At 32.2% G+C, this 24,014-nt stretch overlaps 1 protein-coding gene across 2 annotated transcripts; it reads right to left on the reverse strand.

Annotated features, from left to right (window-relative positions):
* Positions 1-452: 452 nt before the first annotated feature.
* LOC112601725 (protein kibra) lies at positions 453-22,992 on the reverse strand. 2 transcript variants are annotated; one of them, XM_025349480.1, is made up of 17 exons: positions 22,458-22,992; positions 17,096-17,205; positions 16,903-16,997; positions 5,847-5,955; positions 5,494-5,653; positions 4,664-4,937; positions 3,643-3,956; positions 3,279-3,545; positions 2,884-3,156; positions 2,720-2,806; positions 2,459-2,651; positions 2,203-2,398; positions 1,931-2,127; positions 1,532-1,678; positions 1,055-1,450; positions 858-979; positions 453-738 (listed from the first exon to the last, which is right to left on the reverse strand). In XM_025349480.1, the coding sequence occupies exons 1-17, from the start codon at positions 22,583-22,585 to the stop codon at positions 606-608; spliced, it is 3,201 nt and encodes a 1,066-aa protein (XP_025205265.1). In that variant the 5' UTR covers positions 22,586-22,992; the 3' UTR covers positions 453-605. The 2 variants fall into 2 exon arrangements, with proteins under 2 accessions (XP_025205265.1, XP_025205266.1); XM_025349481.1 differs by lacking the exons at positions 16,903-16,997; positions 17,096-17,205; positions 22,458-22,992 and adding an exon at positions 8,193-8,590.
* Positions 22,993-24,014: the final 1,022 nt, after the last annotated feature.

Below are 24,014 nucleotides of genomic sequence, written 5' to 3' on the forward strand. Positions count from 1 at the left end.
ATTATTACCAAGGCGTGATTCCATTCAGCATAATATGAAACCCTAATTCGGTTAATGTTTTATAACTTTAAGTCACAGCCAAAAATGTAAAATATTGAATTCCTATTTCTCCATAATAATAATAGAAAATGGGTTCTTTGTACATAAAATTAAAAAGTTATTTGAAACCACCTTAGTAGTTAGAACAAAAAAAAATATAAAATGAATTATCAGATCTAAAATTGGTTTGTTTTATACACAAAATTATCAATAATAATAAATTATGGCAAATCGCAAATATTGAAATAGTTACACTTAAACTACCTATCTAAAATCTATAAAATTAAGGCACATACAAAATATTATTCTTTGTTCTTTTTTAAATTTTCAACAACAATAATAATAATAATAATAATAATATAATAAGAAAATAACAATAAATAAAATTTATCTAAAAAATAAAAACAATAATGTAACATTGATCATATTACAACAATATGTAATGAATCAAAACATTGTCCACTTCTTTTCTTTCTTTATTTATTTTATATGTACAAAATCATAGTCTTTGAATAACAGCAGGTGGGATTTTTTTTTGTGTTAGTTTACAAATAACAAATATAGAATTAAACTTCTACTCCATATACCCTATCTACAGTATATTGATACCGTGTTTCTGTAGATTTTGGGTCTTGTGAAGATTTAGTAGGGGGAACAGGTACTGAAACGCCAGGTCGAGTAAAAAAAGCCATTTTTTCTCTATAAAACAGAAGATATAACAAGTCCAGTTTAGAATACATAATTATTAACGAGAATATTGAAGTCAGTACAAAATTATACAATAAGAATTTCTTTTTTAGTCTTAAATTTTTACTCACTTGAATGAAATAATGTCAGGTTTTCCTTGGCCGGCTTTACTTTTTCTTAAATTGTACAACTTTTGTGATGCCCTCTTTAACCGTCGTTCTACTTTCTTTTCGTCAAGAGTTTTATCTCCAGCCTTTTTAAAAATATACAATTAGCAACATGACCTCCTCAATCAAATTTTTATTAGAAAACAAAATCAATAAAATACCTCTTTAACGAGATTTTGGAATTCTTCATCTTCCAAAACCCAAGCAGCCACGTCAGTATCACCGGTTTCTTTGGCTATTTCCAATGTATTTTTCAGTTGTCTAAGTCTAGATATTTCATCATTTAGCGATAATAACCTAGCATGCTGTGCTTGTCGATCAAGTTCTAGATCAATAGACGTTCTTGGTGGACGACACCAAGAAGTACCATGTACAGTTGGCATACATCTACTAGGCGATGTGCCGGGCGCTCGTCCTAGTCGCAATGAACGACGTTCCAAACAATTACGACGAAACGCTATATCAGCATTACTACCACCAATGCCTTTCATACTAGCACTAGACGATATATGCCGTCTGTACAAGTTCATGGCACTATCACTATCACTTCGATTTAACTATAAAATAATAAACATAACATTATAGAATGAATTTAAATTTATTAGTGTCAAGGTTTTGATGAGAAAAGTTTGTCTTACTTTACAGATATACTGGTTTTTGGCTGTCGGTGAAAATGTTTGAGACCTTTTGATAACTATAGTAGGTACTCTGGTATTGTCCCCATTATTACCACTAAAGGCACATTCTGTATTGGTTTCTTTATCTTCTGTATCATTTTCCTTATTCTATAAAAATATTATAAACAATTTATTTAGATTATTTATTATAGATTTAACAAATTTACTTATGCAATTTAAAATTATTTTTAAAATAATTTCAAATCTGTAGTTATATTAATTTGTAGGATGAAATCGAAAAAAATGCAATAGTAATTAAAATCCTTAATTTTAATTTCCACAAAACAAGCCATTATAAGTTTAATTTAAGTAAAAGAAAATTAATTAAAAATAAAAAAACTTATACTATTTAATACTTACAGGAATTTCCAATACTTGTTCCAATTCTTTCTTTTCATCAACCAGCTGATACACTTCGATATCATCATCTTCATCATCATCATTGTCATCATTGTCATCACTCACACTGTCATCTGAATCACCATCATCATATTCAACTTCATTCTCATTTAAATTATCTACATTAATAAATTTAGCTTCATTTTCTTCACAACAACCTAATACATACATAATCATATTAAACACTTACATAAAAAATGCAAAATAATCATAGTATAAAATAGGAAATTTACCTTGGTTGCGTGTAAGTGTTGACGTTTGAGATGATATTATAGTAGAATCGTCAGAACCACCACCATCGTCTTTAAGCAAGATGGAAGGTAGAGAACCACTATTATGCATGAATTTCAGACTCAAAAGGTTATACCATTTGCACCAAGAGTTATTCTCAGTCTCATTAAATTCAGCCAAACTCACTTGAGCACATGCCTATGAATTAATATGATTATTACTTAATATCTCATCAATATTTAACGCAATAAAACTTACCAAACACTCAGTTATATCATCAGGACCTAATCCCCAGACGTTGACCTGTAGAGTTTTTGTACATAACTTGTTTGATGGCAAATTAAACGCAAAACTATCACCAAATCTAGGTTTTGACAAGTCTGATATAGGCTTAGTACAACCACTTAATGAAGGATTTGAACCGCTCGGCAACAGTACAATTTTTATGTATCTAAATAAAAATAGCATTGTAGGAAATAAAACAAAACTTATGTAATAATATTTATTTATGATATTTACAATTGCCATGATTCTGCTATAGATAGAGCGACTACATTGCGCAATCTCTCAATACAAACATGTAACACTTGTTCTGCTATAGAGTACCTATATATAAAATAGAAAAAACAACAATGATGATTAAAACCTGTTAACATATACTTAATGAGATTATTTAAAAGTACCTAAGCCTAATCTGAACTTGGGAAGTTTCTGCACTGAAATTAGACTTGTGACTGGCTTCGAACACACCCGAATCACCAGCAACTGACTCGTCACTGACCGCGGCCGACACACTCCTAGGTGGTGTCTCAGATATGGGTGAAAGTGGAGGGCTTGCTGGCCGACAACTCCTGGAGTATGTTACACTACCACAAACATTGGACACGGAACCAGACGATTCACCAGGATTCTCATATGCCGGTGGTTGAATATCGTTTTGCAAAAGCCTCTCAACTCTATAAAATTGTCAATGTTAAACAAAAGAAACAATAAATACTACACAAAGAGGGTGTCAATACAGTTTACAAAAAAAAAACTTAACAACAGAAGGGGATAAAGTATTTATCTGACTTTTTACCTCTTATGCAAGTCAGCCATGTCAATGGGTCGGTCGTACGTAGATGGAGCCAGACATTGAGGACCGCCATATATGTCAGTGAAACTAAGACCACTGCTTAGCGAACCCTTACTGCTTGTCGTGGACAACGAGCCAAGACTCGAACTTGAACTCACAGACAGGGTAGACGCCGACAGTGTTTTTAGTTGCGATTCCAGTTGTGTCATAGATCGCAACGCTTCCTTGAGCTGTTGCAAAAGCAGTTGTTTCTCCTCGTGCAATCTCAATCTGCAAAACGCACGCATGGCGGATGTTAATAGTAAATTGTTATTGCTTACACAAAATCGTTCACGGTAGGCGGTCCGTATCAAATCTGTTTCTTTACCTATCGGTGATCGCTCTGTTAGACATTTCCAATGCGTTATTCAGGTCCTGTTCGAGTTTTTTGATCTCCCCCTGAATGTCGTCCATTTCTCGGTGACTTCTCGAACGGGGCGTTATGCTTCTAAGCTCCCTCAGCAACTGTTCCTTCTCCTGGAACAGCAGCAATCGGTCCTTGTCCGATTCCTCTTGGCCAGGCATCACTTTTTCTTCGAGGTCAGCTAACTGTTGCTGTATATTTTGTATGCGCTTACGCGCCTCGTCGTACTCTAGACGCATGCGCGCCATTTCAGCGAGTCTCGTGCCCATAGGCATCAACTGTAAATAAAACAATATTAGCATTCTTATATAATATTAATATATAATCAATAAGACAAATTAACTTCCCAATGTCACTAATGTTCGTTTTATTCACATATACACACTCGCACACACACATATTATATTACTATACTCGCGTCCTTATCATATTATCCAATAATTTAAATCCGGTTTGAAAAATAAGCAGCATCGAAATTATTATAATGCCATTACTATTAAAATAATCTCTAACCATTGCCCGTTACAATAACAACAACAACAACAATAATAATAATAATAATAATAGTGGCCTCTAACCCCTTGCGATCTATGACGTAAATCACCGGTTCTAGATCGCTAACCATGCAAACTCGATATATTATACATATGTACATAGAATAATAAGTGGTTTTCGGTAATACATATATTTCCATCAGTGAAATTACTATAACGAAACTTCAAAATTGTTTAACAATATTATCTTCTACGAATTCATATACCTAATTCAAAAGACATGCTTATAAAATGTAAAATAAAAGGCGAGTTTCAACCAATTCAAAACTTAACGTCATTTGGAATAGAAAATAAATAAAGCATTACAGTATGATTACAAACAATATTATACTTGAACTTCTCTTCCGAATTACCCCACCACCCCAAAGTACACTGTTGAACCGGTTTAATGACGTATATGTTTGTCAAATTTGCAAAGTGCACACACATACCTCGCCAGATAAGTCCGTCTGCGAAGCCGTGCTGAGTTTGTCACTGAGCTGGGTGGACGACGAATGCTGCGTCTGCAGATCCGGATCGTCCGTGGCGGAACACAGCTGCAATCGCGTCAAATCGTCTTTCAACTTGGCCAGCGAATGCATCAGGCCGGTACGCTCGCGTTGTCCGGAACTCAACGACTGTTGAATTTCTCGCAGCTCGGTCACGATCGCTTGAGCCTCGACCACGTTGTAACGGCTACCGTCGTTCGACAGTTTTTGTTCCACGCTACAATAAAAAAAATCCACGGATGTCAAAATATTATACAATACAATCGATACATCGATATTATACCATCATTATCGTACATGCTCGAAACCAAATGTTCAATTTGTTTAAAGAGGGTATTATGTACTATATATGTTACTACTATATTACATAAGTGGCCAACTTGCGGCTCGCGAGCCACATGTGGCTCTCATCGTTGTCAGATGCGGCTCGCGTCTTATTAATAAAATCAAAAATTTTAATTTTTTTGGTATTAGTTTATAAAAAATTATCAAACTATGTAAAATGTGTCTATAAACATTTTGGCTCTTAGTATTATTGTATTTGTCTATGTGGCCCGCGAACCTATTCATGTTAACCACCCCTGCTATATTATAATAGTTCTATAAAACGATAATTGGGACTCGAAAACATCATTCTTAGGATCTTTCGAGACACTTCTTCACAGCTTATTTCAATGACGAATAAATCGGAACTCTGAACTGTTTATATTAATATATATTCATCATGTGTAAGACTAGTTTGAATAATATAACATAATATCATTGATACGTACTTTGAGAGGGTCTCGACTCCGCGTCGCGTGCACGACATCTCGACGCCGATCTGTTCCAATTCGCGTTTCAACCTGGTAACTCTTTCTCGGGCGTGAGCGACATCTGACTTGAGCAAATCAGGATCATATTTTGTACTTATATTACTGGAGCTCGAACAGACTATAACACAATTAATGCACACAAAACGATCGTAAGAATTATAATTTCCGTCCGGTAGGTAACTACATATTATATACGAATATCTGATATTGTATATTGTAATATATAGATACACAATTGGAAAATTTAATTTAATTATACATATACATTTAAATTAAGTATATATATTACGTAGAATGTATATAATACTCACGACTGGTTCTAGACGTGTTTAATGTCGACAGAGCATTGTTGAGGTGATTGTATTCGTCTTGAGCTAAATACAGCCGTTGCTGTTTTATGTCGTAAATTTCTTTTTTTGCCTAATAAACACAATTAATTATGATTAAAATTTTGTTTTTTTTTTTTCAATTTTTTACTGGTGCAAATACACAATGTTGATGTAACTATTATATACTATACATTAACTAAATTAAGTGAAAATTCGTATATTATGAATTTTTACTCCGTATCCAATGTTTTTACAACTTAAATCTTTAATTCAAATGTAATGGGGAATATCTAAAATAAATTTATTATATTACATGAGTTTACAGCAAGCATAATTAGGCCATACGTCGTATTATTATAGTCATCGATAACATTTTAATACGAACATAGGTAATAATTTTGTTTTATTTAATAAGTAACACGAATTAATGCCTTTTCGTTAAAATTTGTACATAATTATCGAAAACAAATGCCGTATTTAATTTGAGCAGTATACCAGAGGCGAGTTGAAAAATTAGGCATAATACGTATACAAGACATCGCGCGACAAATATCGACGGTATCACAAACATTGCGAAAAATTTACACCCAAAAATATTTAGTTCATTCAATAATTATGAAATTAATCGATTCGTCAGGAATTCGAAATAGGAACTCGAGCTTAATATAAAGAATACTTCATAAAATATAATGCATGGCTGCAATTCGTAAATTATAATTTATATTCTAAAAATGTTCTAATGTAAAAATATCCCAATTAAGTACATAGCAATTATTAAATAAGAAAATCGTATAGACGTGGTTGGGAAGATTGTAAAATAATAGATACAAGATATATGATGAATATGGAGAGATATAGTATTATATAGATGTTTAATCGTATAAATATATTTTTAAACATTTATAGAGGTATATATTATATAATATAATGAAATGGTAATTTGTCAAACGGTCAAACAACATCTACATATTGTAATTTATCATTTATGTGCATTGAATTGACTTAGACTTTGTAATTTATTACATATAGATACGGACGTTAAATCGAAAACAACGAAATATTTAATAGTAATAATATACAATAATAGGCAATAATTGTAATCCGGATAATATTATTAACAGTATAATGTTCACAAAATAAATATATTATGTATTATTAAATAATAAATGTATTGTTATTAAGGCAATTTATAAGCATGCGTAAAAATAAATCATTTTTATATAATGAAACTAATCGTTATTTGATAAATTTTATAAATATGTATTTGAAATATTTTATTCGTGCTTTTATGTATATAAAAAAATGCAAAGAATTTTTTGATGGTGCGCGGTTACGGAGTAAAAAAAAATATTTTTCTTCGAAATATTTATAATAGTATAAATCATAATATGTATGTATATTCATATATATTTAATATAAAGCAATTTTAGTAGGTTGTGCCCGCCTCTCTCGAGGCGCCGTGCACGTCATTGCACAGACGCGCACATTATAACATGTGTGTATTGCAAGTTATATACAACTTGTATATTGCATTTTTTATACTATCGTAATTTTTTAATGACGTTTTTCGTTTTTTTCTAGGTCATCAATACATATTTTAAAAAGCATTTTCATACGGGTCATTTTTTAGGGCGTCAACGCCTTAGAACCATAATTATAAACATATTTGTCAATTTTTCAAAAACCATCTAAGCCAAACGCACACGCGGATGCATTCGCTACTGCAACACCATAATCAAGGTTTGCCCACCGCCTGTAACCGCGTACAACAACCACTTAAAACACATCACTAAATACGATATGAGTATGCATAAATTTGTCTAATTCTATTTGTGGTATACGATACACGTAATGGAAATGTATAGATATCGCGTGTTTTAAAAAATGTCCATTTTCACTACCTTTAGTCTACATAGTATCGTATCCTAATCGTGTGCTCGATATCTATAAAATATCTATAAACCATGTAAGCACATTTTCATAGACCAAAATGTATAGTATATTTTAGTAATCGCAAACTGTAACTCGAAATAGTCGTTTAGTACGGGTTTGGATGGCGCGAAAGTGGTGGAATTTTGGACGGCGGCAAGGAAGTTCATATGTCCCGGAAGCGACGACGGACTCTGTCGGTTCGCATGACAGCAACAAACAATATTAAAATGATCTCGTCGTCGCGACGACGGCGAAAACACAGTGAAAAGACTTTGGATGCACCAAAACACGCATGACATTATTTTTATAAAAACTTTGGAGCGTGCGCGTGTGTAACGCATGCAGCAGTATGAAACTATCGTATAATATATTATTATAACACAAAGTGTGGCTTACGTAGACGCAGTAGATGCGCCCGTCGTTGTCCCGGTACAGCTGCACGTCAAGCAGTTGATCGTAGGACGAGTAGTCGCAACGCGGCGGCCAAGTGTCGCAACAATAATGCGAAAACATCGTCGAGCACGCGGCGGCCGAGGCGGCGGCGCACATCACAATCCGCTGACGCGCGGGCGAAGACGGGACGCGCCGGCAAAATGGAACAGAAGCGAAAAACGCGGTAACGAGAGCGGACGGACGCGGAAACGCGGACTCGATCGCTTGCTGCACAAATATCACACTATGATATATAAACCAATGTCCGACGGACGGGAGACACGCCGCGACGGTGTCGGATAAATTTTATCGGCAAACGCACACGCACGACGACGACGCGGGACTCGCGAGCCGCAGGAAGAGACTGAGGTCATACGCGCGCACAGAATCCCGGGACCGGAATTTGACCCAAGGGGTTAGTTTTTCGGTTGCCCATCCGCCGGAGCCGGCGGCGGCGGCGTCGTCGTCGGCAGCCAACCGTTAGTGGTGGGGGGGCGCACGGACGGGGCGCGGAGGAGGACGCGAGGACGAGGCGACGCGAGGACGGGTGTCTACCTTGGAGGAATTCGGCCTTGCGCGCTCAGGAATCCCAACTATTCGGTACATACGTGAGGCGGTGGCGGTGGGACACGGTGAGGGAACGTCGGCTAGCCGAGCGCACACTGCAGCAGCAGCAGCAGCACAGTGGGACCGTCATAAATATCACGCGCGCACACACACACACACACACACATCATTATATTATTATAGGTACAATATAATATAATATACCTATTATGTTTATTTTTATTATTATATTTTGTAATTATTGTTATACCAGTGCGTGTGTGCAAAAGCGTAGGTCTATTATTGCATGAATGATAAATTTTTGTGCCAATAATTATTGTTATATTATTACAATATGTAAGTATTTGAATTACGCGTTTTACAACCTTTTCGCTCCAGGTCCCGTGACGCGATTTTCGTTATTTGCGAGATAAGGTACTCAAATGTTTTTGAATTGATTTCCAACGCAGTTTAACCATATTAAAGACTACGCTAGTAGAAGAAAAACGATAGTTGTACGTACAAGCCGCTGCAGTGACGTAGAGAAGATTTATTAGTCGACCGCTGCTTTATCAAATTTTTGATTTTTTTTTTTAATTAAATCTCACCGACTAGTTTGAAAATCCTAATTACACCACTAAAAACGTGCACGGATCGCACGGTTCATTATTAAATTCAACGTTTGCGAACAAATATAAAAGTGCCGCTCTCCGTAAGAACTTACTGAAATATTTCTAGTGTTATATCTGAGTGCTAGATCGTACGTACTCATATTATTCGTCCATATCTAAACCCTCTTTACTAAAGGCACACACTGAAAAACAGTGGCATACACTAATTTTCTATAAGGGATGCTAAATATTTAGACGTACTTTAAATTCATTTACATTAATAACATTTATGATGAAATAACCCACCAATAAATTTATGAACCACCTATACCATCCATTTAGATAGATGTATCGACGATACCCTTGTATCCCCCTTCATGCACGTCACTGCTCTGTAATAACATAACTAAGTATATATATTTCAGGAAATTCTAACAGTCCCGTTTTTTTAAAGCTACTAACGCTGCAAACTATGCATGCTACAAGGCTCAAACCGTTTTTAAAGTAATGCGATAATAATGCCTGCGAAAAACAAATGATTTAAAAACGTGAGCGATAGGTATAGGTAACGTGTGGCGTGTTTACATTTACATACAAAATTAATTTGAGAAAAAATCAGGTGGCTAAAATGCACAACACTAGTACACATAAAAAAACATAAGCTCATCAAGTTAATAATAAACGCAATTTTCAAAACTCTAGTAACATGTTGTACATCATTAGTTTTAACTTTTGATTTTTCGTCCATTTTATTTGAGCTAAGGGTTAACCAACGGTTATATAACAACTATTTAAAATAGATAAATTCTATTATACAGATTAATCCTTGTAAATAACAAAACTATAGAATTAAAACGATGAGCTATTAAAAATTAATATAAATAAAATTTAACTGGGAAAAAATTTAGCTGTTAAAATTAATTATTTTTTAACCATAATTATAATAATATAAGTATTGTCTATCATTAATACCTTAATTATTCTTTTTAACTATGAGGTATATTTTCAAATATTAGAATAATATTATATGATCCATATTGAATTTTAAAATTCAATCGTAGTATATTTGTAAAATTTAATCACGGAGTCTTTTTGGTTAATACTTTATTTTAAATCTACGTAAAAATTGTATATTATAATACAAATTTCTAGAACACGTTATTATACAATATTATTATGACACATTTAATACTTGTTTTTTTTCCAATTATTTTATTTAAACACTCGCAAAAACTGTTTATACGGTTTCGTTGGTGGTTTTTGTTTTATAACTATGAAATTCTTTCGCGAAACGTTGATATTCACCGAGTAAACACATTTTTATCTCAACCAGATTTAATGTAACAATATAAAATTATATATGCGAATACCTATATGAATGCTATCTCGAAATAAGACATAATCCACAACATCTTTATTTTGTTTTTACCGATGTTGTTATTTATTTAGTAGGTACTGTCACGTCGACGCATTATATTATATTATAATATCGTGTCATGCGGTGATGAGATCGGCACATCAGAATAATTTGATAAAAATTGTAATAACTAATAATTAATGTGCGCGCAGCATATTTTGCTATATTAAACTGAACAAGAAACCTTGACACAAGAAAATTATCGATAGAAATAAGTATTAACTATTTTAAAATATTGCCTATACCTATAGTTTTTCTATGGACTAAATCAACAGTCGCGAGTTTATACCAATGTGTACTTGTACCATAATCATGTACGACATGACTTTGCAGTTATAACGCTGATTTTATTTTCTAGTAATTCGTGGGAGTTACTGAATGAATACCTGTTACAAGTTACAACCAACGATCCACCTTATCGATAAGTAAAATATTGAGAGAAACAATTTTGAACAAAGTGATTTTACATAAAAACAAAAATAAAACGTCGTAAAAAAAATAAAATTGTTAACATAATATCTAATTATAATATGTAGACTGAAAAATAAAACGCACTTATTTCCACATAATCGCTGCAATTTCTGAAATGACTTAAATTTTGTTTGTGCGTGCACAACAAAATAATATGTTATTATATAATATGCACGCACATACGCTCAACAAGTGAATGATTTTTTTTTAAATAATATTGTAATAAATTATTATTTGGTTAATTTTCAGAGATAAATTTTAGTAAACAAACGTATATACATATAATTATAGAACTATTTGTTTGATAGAGAAAAATGCCGATTAATTATCTATACTAGAAAGCCTATGTAAGTGTTGCATATCAGGTAAAAAAAATTCAAAAATTTAGTGATACACAAGATATATGTACATATTTTTATAAACGTATATAAAGTTGCTGCATTAGTGCAATATCGAAACTAGAAAAACTAAATTTCCGGTTGATTATGCTGTTTTTTATATTATATAATCACTCAGTCTTTATTATTTATGAACGTAAAATGTAAATCGTAAATACGTAAAATATGTAAAATATCTGTATAATATTTTAATACGAATACAAATTAAAATAAATAGCTGTATTAATTTAAAGTTATATATTACTATTATTATTTACAAAATTAAAAAATATTTATTAAAATATACTTCTCATATTATTATAATCTCTGTAATTATTAACAACTAGGAAACATCAAACATATTTTTCATTAGGTTTAATGTCTGATTCTTGACATTAGTTTGTCTCGAAAAATGAACGCGATTCAAATTAAATAAATATTCATCTTTATAACCATAGTCATCGTCTTAACTCTTTGTTGTTTATAGTAAAACGATTACTTAATATATTATTATTTATTACAATAATTGAAACAACAGCAACATTCGGTTATATAACATATTACAATTCAATGAACAACCCTGCGAGAATCACAGACAAGCAATGTATTCATGTATACAACGCAACGCTGTACTATTGTCATGGAGAGAGGGTGTAATATATTATTTTTGTTTAATCAATATTGACTGCCTCGATAAAATGTTGAAGTGAGCACCTGATAATGTGTAGAATAATAATAATAATAATAATAATAATATAATGCATTCGGACCAAAAACATGAAAATGTTTAATCTCTGCTATTGAATCTGACGGGAAACCGGTCGAACGCGGTTGGCTAATCGACGACGTACGGAATTTTTTGTTTTGAAACCGACACATTCCTCAGAATCTTTTTTGGGTTATACATATTATTATTATAATACGCGCGTACCTAAAACACATTTTATACAGTGTGATTATTTTATCGAAAAACACTCATTACTTCAAAATCTGTAACTTAAAAAATATTCTTTAATTTTGACTGGAGATTATGTAAAAAAAAATATTTTCAAAAACGTTAATAGATTTTAAAACAATCAGTGTTGTTTGATAGAAGAATCGTTCAGTATACTAATTTTATATAAATATTAAGCCACCAAGATAAGTGTCTAAAATCTTGAAACGTGACGATTATCTACCCCCCCCCCCCCGTCAACTTTGCCAAAACGCACACATCCCGGACCGTTCGATGGACGAAATTAATTCGAATTTTCAACGGCGTAAGTACATCTCTAAAATAATTTAGGTATTACACATAATACCATTATGATAATAAGTTCCACTAAAATAATAATAATAATAATAAGGATATTTATTAATCATTATATTATTATATTGTACACATAAACGCGAGATTGCGTGTGTCCGCGCGTATACGTGTTCATATACGCGTATATATATATTATATATCATACGCATTCCGAACGGTACAAATCATTTCACCACGGCGGCGAGCAGATGGTTCATTGTCTTCGATCGTTTTTATTTTATTTTATATATATGTGTGTGTGTGTGTGTGTTATTTTTTTCAGTTTAGAAAACAATCCGATCGTGTTGTGCTCGTAACACTAGTAGCAGCCGCCGGTTGCGGCGTTGCCACGATGGTTTTTTTTTTCTTCTCTCATTTGTTTTACTTTTATTTTGTTTTATTATATATACGTATGTATTTTTATTATTATTATTATTATTATTTTCTTCTCTTCGTTCGCTCTTCAATCGTTTTACAACGAGCCACCGCCGCCAAGACCCGGCGAGTGTAACACTGGTAGCACACAAAGTGTGGAACCTGTGGAACCACCGCCACCACACCGCCAGCGCAACCGTACCCGATGCCGCCACAGAGAATTTTTATTTATTTATTTTATTATTATTACGGCCGCGTTACAATAGTGCTTACATATTATATGTTTATATATATATATATGTAGGTATAGTACGCTCGACCGTCGCGAGAATAGTCTGCAATAATAATAATAATAATAATAATAATTGACAATGACGATTTCATTTGGTATCGCGTAAATAGATCGTTTCACAAAACGTTTCAACCCGTCCGAATTCTGAAGTATTCTTTTTCGTTCATATCGTCGGTTTTGTAATAATTATATTATATAAAAATATAATCATCGAGGGGAAACGTAGGCATGTATAAATATCGTAGAAATCCAGTTGATATTTCTAACGGCCTGCGCGATTGGGTTTTCGAATACATAGCATGCGGACGGAATCATAAGCGTACCCATCTATATGTTTTAAATGGTTTGAAGTTTGAACAGCAAAAAAAAAAACAACGGACGATTTCTAAACGTCGGGCTGACTTGAACGGCAAACTGCGCCGACGAAAAACATCGCGACTAAAATATCTCGAGATAACGATCGCTTGCGGAATTTTTATATTTTTTTTTATCGAGTAAAACACAATATCGCAGTCGTCGACGTCTGACCCAATTATTATCGTCGTACCGGAGGCATAACATAATAATAATAATATTCTACATGTTTAATTCTGATATTAATAATATTATACAGCGTACGGTTTTAAAACCAAACACAGTTTTTACTTAGTATAGGTACTACAAATCATAATAGTTTTCAACTCCAACCGCGTATCAATAATAATGATATCGTCACGATGTCGATTAAACGTCTCCGGGAATGCCGACAAAAATTTGTTGATCACTAAGAGATTTCATGAAACACGCCAATTATTTCAATGATATTATTTTTGTAGTTTTCAATTTAAAGATTGATTTCCATGGCGCTATAGGGTTAGAATTTCTTTTCATTTCCTGATATGAATTACATTCTTGATCTTCTATAATCTGGCTTAATATGATGCAAATATTGAAATCGCAGTCTTCTTTTTGGTTTTTCCTTCAATTGTCCCTTCTTTTAAGATTAATCCTGTAGCAACCCTCCGCGTCCAAGATTATGACCGGATACATACATTTAGCGCATTTTTCTCAGACATTTCTTCCATTTGATAATAACCAAATAGGTTTAGATTATCTTTTACATACTTACATATAGAATTACGTTTCGAATGTTACTATTCTCTCTTATCATTACAATATTAAATATTAATATTGTTTTGGGTAAGGGTATTTCGACCAATATTCAATAATAATATAATTATTGTGATATTATATTGTGTTACGCGTTTCCTGATAAGAGGCACCGGCGGTTTCCTATTCCACTTTGCGCGCGCATTGTGACGTTCGACCAGAAAAAAATTCGCAAAAAAAAAAGTGATACGAAAACGTGCAATGAATGGAATTGAGCAATCAAAACGTATAATACGGGAGAGAGAGAAAAAAAGTAATGTGTTATAATGAGATATATATTTCGTCGGGCAGCGGCGGCGAGTAGGGACGTGTTGGTAACAGTGCGCGGAGAGCGCGCGCGAGTTGTGCATTTCACATTCCACATTCTAAGGCGCACGGCCGGCGGCCGACGACTCGGCAACGTCGCAGAGGGACCGCATTCTTTTCGTATCAAACAACGTCGTCGTCGTCGTAGTAGTCGCAGTCGTCACCGTCGTTCGGATGCTAGAGAGCCCCGCAGCGCCCACAGAACACCACGTTGTGCCCTGGGCGAAATATCTCTCCCCTTCCCCACCGCAGACCGTCACATACCAATCACCATCAATCACCCGCCCACCCTCCGGCGGTACACGGCGTCGTCACGGAGAACCGGCCCGGCGTGGCAGGGGGGTGGGGTAAAAAAAAATACTGAACCACGCGACTGCGTTGCGTACGCACCACGATCGTGTTTGACGGGTGGGATACGATTTATTTAAAAAAAAAAAAAAATGTAAAAAGATATTATTTTTTTCTCTTACAGGTGTGCGTATATCTCAGGGTAGGGTTTATATTATGAACCTAAAACGATAACATTCGAGTGTACAATGCACCTACGATACACACGTATATATACTACCTACGCTTCTTCTCATAATATTATTAGATTATATTCATGTAGAGTATAATTATTATTATCATTGTTGTTGTAACGTCGGTTCAAATCTCGAGAAAATCTGTAACGAGTGTACTGTATAATATTAAAATAAAATCCGTACAGACGATATAAATTTTAATAACAATTATATTATAATTCAACGCGATATGGGCAGAGACGCACAGGGAATAGTTGTATTTCACATACATATTCATATTATTGTGTATAGTAATAATGATGTACGAAGGGGGTCGCCGCGTTGCACCGTTTTCGTAAAATTTAATTATTATATCGTCCTATTTGGACAACTTGCGAGTTGCGAGGGGGGATCATTAAATCGATTTATCATTGGTCCGACTAATCGTTTTCTTTTTCTACTTCAGACACGCCGCTGTTGTGCGTGAAAAAAAATGTATCGTCGAAGTTCGAACAGCAGCTGAAAACTATTCCAACAGTATTTACTATTTTCTACGTCATTCTAAACGCCCCACTACTACCACAGAATCGATGACCAACCATCACGTTGTTATTATTATTATCATGTATCGCGTAAGACTATTCTGTTATATTATTATCATCAAAAGTACTACAACGATTTCGTAGCACACGTCTAACGTCATACAATCATGATAATATACAACAGTATCAATATAATTTTTTTCCGGTAATATAGTGCCGCGCCGGTCGGACACATCACCCTGTATACGATCGTTGTGGAATTCGAAAAATTACGTATAGGTAACGCGGCTGCGGTGTTAACGTTTTATGACTAGTCAGGTTAGTCCGTTGGAATTTGTCATTGAACTAAAAGTGGGGCAAAACTATCACTAAATAATGAATAGGTATATAATATTATACGTATAGTAGTGCGCGAAAAGTAACTGCATAGTGCATACCATATCCATAAAATATATATTATTTTTATTTTTCTCTCACGATATCAATAAATTACTGTCATCCGTCATTCTGATTTTAATTTCCATACTCGCGAAATTCCTTTTAATAATAATAATAATATCACAACATATTATTATAAATATAAATATTATTTAATTTCAATATCTCTATATTCTATAATGAATGATTCGACGATACTATTTAAGATTGCTTGTTATCTCTCGATATTATATAATACAAAAATATTAGTACGATCAAAATATACTTTAACTCCGTGACACAATATTTTAGTGTATCCTAATAATAAACAACTATGATTATAAACTCAGTGACGTAAACAACAATATCGAGCTACTTGCTTCTAAGACATCTTGTGCTGTATGAAGGTAATCTCTCAACATAGCTTCCTGGATAGCTCTCCATTCCAACCTTGGATCTTCCAATTGGGTGCATTCTAGAACACGACAAGCATATATATTGTAAACCATGAGGTCGTGTTATTGTATTAAATAATTATAACAACGCGTTGTCTAATATTTTAAATATACATACGGTTGAAATGGTTGATATAATAGACTCCGATAACTGGATCGATGGCCTCTTCCCATCCAAGAGGCAATTCATTACCAATACAATCAGCAAAAGATTGTGGTTTGGTATACCTAATTAAACAAAATTAAAAAACAGATAATTAAAAGTAATTCCAACGTGCATAATATAGTCAAAAATATAATATAAAATTTATAATATTATACCTAATAATAACGTGTAATTAAAAATTATCTCATTAATTTAAAATATTTTAAATCATCATAAATATATTGTAACCATTAATCGAATGTGCATTCACAGTTAAATTTAATAAATTGAATATGATAAATATATACTATACGTTTATACAATATGTACCTATACGTTTTGCGATGTATCTGTGTGAACTATATATATGAATACAATATCGAATACATAATACATTATTACAATATACGTTTCAATGTTTGATAAATGGTATGTTTACAAAAAAGAATGTTACACAATAGCGATAGCGGAAAATCGAACAAAAATGTCAACAAATATAACTGACGTAAATCAAATAAGTAAATTATTATTTTTTTAATCATAAAATAAACAATATGAGTATAAATGATATCTATATGAACCGAAATATTTTCAGTAGAATTACATATTATAATAAATTAATCAATAATCATATGCAAACTATTATCGTTTAAAAATCATCTATATCAATTTGTTAAAATTATTTTCTATTCGTCATTATTAACCTTACGGTATATAGGTACCTATTAAATACATCTATACACACACATTTATTTAATTATAGTTTTTAATAATAAATAAACGTGTTATAAAAATGTGAATGTTATATTTGTTACAAAGTAGTATGTAATGAATAATGATGAACATAAAATGTACTACACTACACTGTAGTTAATACTGCATACAAAATAGGATCCCTACAAAAAAGTTTCTATATTATATATTAGATTACTATTAACAATGATAAATTGATAACTAATGGATTCTCATTTTATGCATGAAAAATAAAAAAATTCCTCAATATATTTAAGTAGTTCTTTTTCCTTCCTCCTCGATAGAATCAGCAATTTTCTGTCCACAATTCTCATACTTTAATGAGATTCACCTACAACTTCTACGGTTATTAAAATAATATGATTTATGAGTTAAGAGTTATGGTTATGACTTATGACTAATGCTCGCAATTAACAATTTTTCAATCATCGATTTCTTATTAACATTAAGACATATAATAACATTTGACAATTAAATCTTAGATAACACACAGCTGACAAATCTATAAACGTCAATGTCTATACGGATCAGATCAATTCATTGGAATTTCATGTATTTTAATTTTTAATGAAATTTGATGTGCTGAATCACGGGATTTACATTCAAATTGTTTGTTAAGTAGTTTCCATGCCTCCAGACATAATAAATTAGACGTGTAAAAATTTTAAAATGATTTACACAGCAAATTTATAAACACGTCAAATAACTTTGAACTGTACCTACCTAATTTTCATAATGACAATATAATTGAAATGTTAACACTATAATAGGTAACTTTTGTTTCCAGTAAATGTAATTAATTTTTTTTCATAAATTGTCAATGCGATATTAATTACTTTTATATTATTATGTTTAGTTTATTTAAAAATAAAATTCACAATACATAACTTCGTTTAAAGATATTTATATCTTTTAACTTATAATTTAATATTCATTAAAATGACTATGTAATGAGAATTAATAATCTAAATAACTATATAATAGTATAATACCTATTATTATAATATGAGACATTTTGGTTTTATAAAGTTTTTGGACAGATTCACAAATATGGATTCAAACTAAAATCTTTATTACATATCTTCAAAAGTTGATTAAAAATTACATTGTTATATTTTATAAATAATTATTACTTATTTGATATATAAAAACAAAAGACATTTTAAATAACTCACATTAAAACCAGGATTAACATTTTAAAGTACCATCAAACATTTAAATTGCGATAAGAATAAGTATATTATGAAATAATTTACCGATTTCTGCCACTTGACATATACTATTATACAATTTACATGCTAATTATATACTTTAATCGAAAACCACTAGCAAGTACTTGGTATTTTATACATCAATTACCAAATCAATTGGCAATATAAATACAAATATGTTGGAAATTGCAATCTATATTAGAATAAAACAATTATTTTTAAAGAATTTAAACAATACAATTACAATAGTACTATCCCTATTAGTAGAGTATAGCCTATACTATATAGCAATTTTTTAACAGTTAAATTATTACATTAGGTTTAAAATTAAACATTTATACCATATTTCTCAACTAAAATAGAGACGAAAAGATTAAAAATATAAAGGCTTAATAATTTCAAATAACTAGGTTACCTATATACAACTTACATCGGTAAGTTACATATCAAACATAAATTTTTTATTGGATAACAATAAAGACTAACTATTTAAAATTCATATTATATTTACTATATATTGATATAACGATTTAATTAGATCCTTTAAAAACTATACGAAAATTATTATAGAATACTATGAAAATCAAATAACAAAAAAACATAATGTAATAAATTAATATGTAAATGTATTCGCAAGAATGGATTGTGATTTTTGTTTTTATTTATTAATATCATCATCAAATAGAATTTCAGGGAATTTCAAAATAAACAGAGATCAATACATAAGAAATTCAGATGTTAGCCCGTTTTGTAGACAGCATGGCGACAGAACTTGGAGAAGGTGTGGCTACTAGGATGTTTATTTTTAACACAACATTACAATATTATGTCAACATACATTCGTGTGAACTATATGTGAAAATGCAAAAATTAAAATACCTCTGGACAAAATTCAACAGAAAAAACATTTTTTTTTTTTGGTATTTTCAGTAAATTTAAAACAGATCAAAAAAATAAGAATTATGTGTTTATAAATAATTTAAAACTGAAAAATCATATCAATAATATACAACAGGTATCAAATTATTCAATTTATATTAAACTTAAAAAGAAACATCAAATTATGTTACTTATTTCAGAAAAGAAATTAAGAACCTATTTAGTGATAAGTGAATATATATAATTTTTGATTTTCTATGTACCTTAGAAATCTTTAAATATTATCAATTACTCTATATTACCCTTTAAATATACAAATAAACTAACATAAATTGTAAACAGGCCTATAATATATTTGAATTTTTAACTGATTTCAAACAATTATCTGTTTATAGATTTATTGTAAGATGAAATAACGTGATCATATAATATATATATATATATATATTGACATTTAGTGGTTATTTTGAAACCAAGTATGTTAAATTAACACTATTAATCTATAAAACCTTAAAAGTAACCAAAATTCAAGGATCAAATTAATTAATATAATTAAATACTGAAACATTTAATTGTATGTTGTTCATAATTAAATATTAAATGATTTAGGTTTTTAGATACATATCGCGAATAATCTCAATCGTAATATATCTAATTTTAATTCTTATAAATTATCAAATATAGTTAAAAACATTTTTCATTTTTATTTTAGTTAGACATTAAATATTAGTTAAAAATATTGTAATCAAAACACATAATATATAAATAAAAACTATGTATAATTTGAATTTTTATCTGAATTTCATAACAAGTTACAACATTTAGTAACAAAATGAAAACTTCGTTAATACGAAAAATATATTTACATAAAATTAATTATAAATTATGATTTATGACATACATGCATTTATAAAAAGGTTAACTTGAGAGCTAACTATATTTTTTACATCAAACTTAACCTAATAATAAAAATAAAAGAAATCAGTAATATAAAGTGTAATTTATCTTTTAATGATTTATATAATTATTATAGGTACCTCCTATATTTTATTTTGCGATTAAATTAAGCACAGCTACTTCAAATACGTCAGAGCCATTTTTCGTAGTCCTCTCGACTGACCAGTTCCAAGAACTTAATGAAAATACATTAGAATATTGACATAAAAATATGTTTAGTTTTGTATAATAGATATATATATAATCATGTACTTAGTAATCAATTTAAATGATAAGTTATAAAAAATATCTTTTAAAAGTAAGAAACAGAATAATTTCATAGCAAAGTTTACAATAAATCGTTTCAAACGATTTCTTTTTTCGAAAAATCTATGTAAATTGCGATACAATTAAATGATAAAATAATTTTATTTCGTGTCCATTCGATAAAACATAATATTATTATCATAGCTAACAAAAAACCAGTACTCAATTATACCAAAATAAATAAATTAAGCGATGTATAAATCGAGCTATAAACCATTCGTTATAAAAATCATTCGAGAAACAAAATATGTGATACGCAGTAAGTACCCACGTTTTTGTGGTTGTTATTATTATCATTGTTGTAATAAAAGTAAGAGTCAATCGTCTATGATCAACGATTAAAAATTAAAAAAAGTAAGTCCATGAGTTAAACGCTTTTAATGTTATATTAAAATAATTTACGTATATTATTTTAATATCAGCATATTATATTAAATCAGTATACCTAACAACAGAATCTAAAATATGCAAATCGAACATCTACGGTTTTATTAAAAGTGTATACAACGAAGTCGAAAAATTTCCCCATACAAGGATACATATTTTGCACCAAAGTATCATTGTTGTTGTTATTGCTGTTATCATTATCATTATATTTACTTTATAATTCTTTAGATAGATTAGATATCCAACCATTGCTTTTTAGCTAAATATATTAATTTATTTTCATTATTATAGCGGAGTAGCGTACATAATATCAATAATAATATAGTTGTAAGACACCACATAGTTTGGATAAATTTCGTTTATATTCACTGAACTTGGAATGCGGTATTACGCGGGAGGGAGGGGTCAGCAAGAGGGTGTGGAGGAGGGGGCCGCGGATAGGAGTTGGTTTGGCATATTTCAATATAGATGGCACTGACGACGGTTCGGGAAAAAGAAAAAAAATAATAAAAACCGTGATGTTCCAGCCGGATTTCTGTAGAAGGAATGCAAGTGTGTGAGCATTTCACAATTTCGACGAAGAGTCGAACACGCGCTCACACACATTATACACATGCATTGAGGTATTGGACTGGGAATTATAAATTGATATTATTAATTATTATGATCAGAAAAAAAACTGAAAAATACGCACCAAATAGGTAGTTTGTATTAATCGTCATTCGTCATATTCTATGATAGACATTATTATTGCCATTACATACAATGATATCATTTATTATCATTAGATATCAACCTGTGATTATAATATTATTATCAATGTTGCTCTTGCACGGCTATACCTGTCTCTAGGGTCGATCCAAGTGGTCTTCTTGGAGTTATGGTCAATAAAGTACACTTTGCCGTCGTAGTCTCTCGCGAAATCCCAACCGTCGGGCAACGGTATCTCTCCGTTCCGTCGTCTCGGCATCGTGTCTGCGGTATTGTATCCATCAAAGTCGGACTCACGAAATCGAACCCATCGCGGTCAAACACCGCGTACGACAATAATATATCGACGATAATAATAACGATAACGATAACAGCGTTGTGGCGGCGATAGATATTAATAGTATACACTGCGGAGAACGGCGACAACGAGACGATAAAATATATAATATATTAGTTATGTATAAAATAAGTAAACTAATCGTAAAAATTAAAAATCGACGGTCGGACGAGAAAATTTTTTGGACTACCTACGACGACGACTAAAACCGTAGACACGAGAGTGGAAAGAAAAAAAATCACGTTCGTTCGCTACGTTCGACGACTGCAGCGGGGACCGACCGACGACCGTAGATGTCACGCGCGCTTCGCCATCTTGGAAATGGTCGGACCGAGTAACGTTGCGGCGTTGCCCCCCCGTCATAAAGAAAAACGACCGTACGCGCGGCGTATACAGAGCGTTCGCGGTGCAGCTCGCGCGCCGGCCAGCCAGTCAGCCTGCCCTCGCGCGCGCTAGCGGCCGGTTCTATTATCAATCGCATGACATCACCGAAACGGTAGCCAATCAGGCCGCGGATCCTCTGGAATGCGGCTATTACCATAACACGGACCGAGTTTTGTGTGTGAGCACTCGCACGCGCGCGCGTGTGTGTGCGCATGCCGGTTTACGCGTTTTGCCACGTCTAGTTTATTTTTTTTCTCCTCCGCTGTTTCCTTTTTTCACTATTATTTTTATTATTATTATCATCAACATCGTCTTCTTCTCTTCCTCCTCCTACTCCTCATCCACTCTTTTTCGTTTCCGACGACGAACGGCTGCGGAATTCCTGCCCTAGGTTTTTAGACCGTTGTCGCCGTCGTCCGTCGCCACTTGCTGTTTTAAAACAATGAATACAGCGCGCGCGCGCGCTCCAGGTATACACATACACAACAAGCCTACTACAAGTGCCCATCACCCGATCGCCGTCACGTCGCTATAATACTATTATTGCCGCTACCTGCCTACCCGCACGACGTTTTGTTTATTATTATTCGTTTGTTTGTTTTTGTTTATCGTATTATTTTATTTATTTTTTTTTTTCGTTCGTCCTTCGTCACATAATAATATTATTAGCAGTCGTATTGTTATTTACATATCATCGTTCATCCGAATTATTTCATTTTGGTGTCACTATCTGCCACTGAATATATTATACAGGGGCACAGGATTCTGTGACATTGGGGTTTAATCGTGATGGCTTGTTCAGTTGTACACGTCGTGTGCGCGGAATCACCCTCGTTTTAAGACCACACAATGCACGATATTATACGTAGATTATTGTAGACGTCTAAACTAACGTCATTACGCATTTACGCATTAGTATGGAAATATTTTCAATTGTTTACATTATCCGGCGGAGTTTGTTTAATAC

Source organism: Melanaphis sacchari, unplaced genomic scaffold, assembly GCF_002803265.2.
Source record: "Melanaphis sacchari strain LSU unplaced genomic scaffold, SCAv2.0 Contig7_pilon_pilon, whole genome shotgun sequence".
Taxonomy (NCBI): domain Eukaryota; kingdom Metazoa; phylum Arthropoda; class Insecta; order Hemiptera; family Aphididae; genus Melanaphis; species Melanaphis sacchari.

Bases quoted from the DNA above. Each gene is read 5' to 3' on its own strand.
- LOC112601725 (XM_025349480.1), bottom strand. From the start codon at position 22,585: ATGCCGAGACGACGGAACGGAGAGATACCGTTGCCCGACGGTTGGGAT. The intron at 17,206-22,457 runs GTATAGCCGTGC...TTGTTTAATTAG, and splicing joins TGGATCGACCCTAGAGACAG to GTATACCAAACCACAATCTT. The intron at 2,128-2,202 runs GTAAATTTCCTA...TGTATGTATTAG, and splicing joins AACACTTACACGCAACCAAG to GTTGTTGTGAAGAAAATGAA.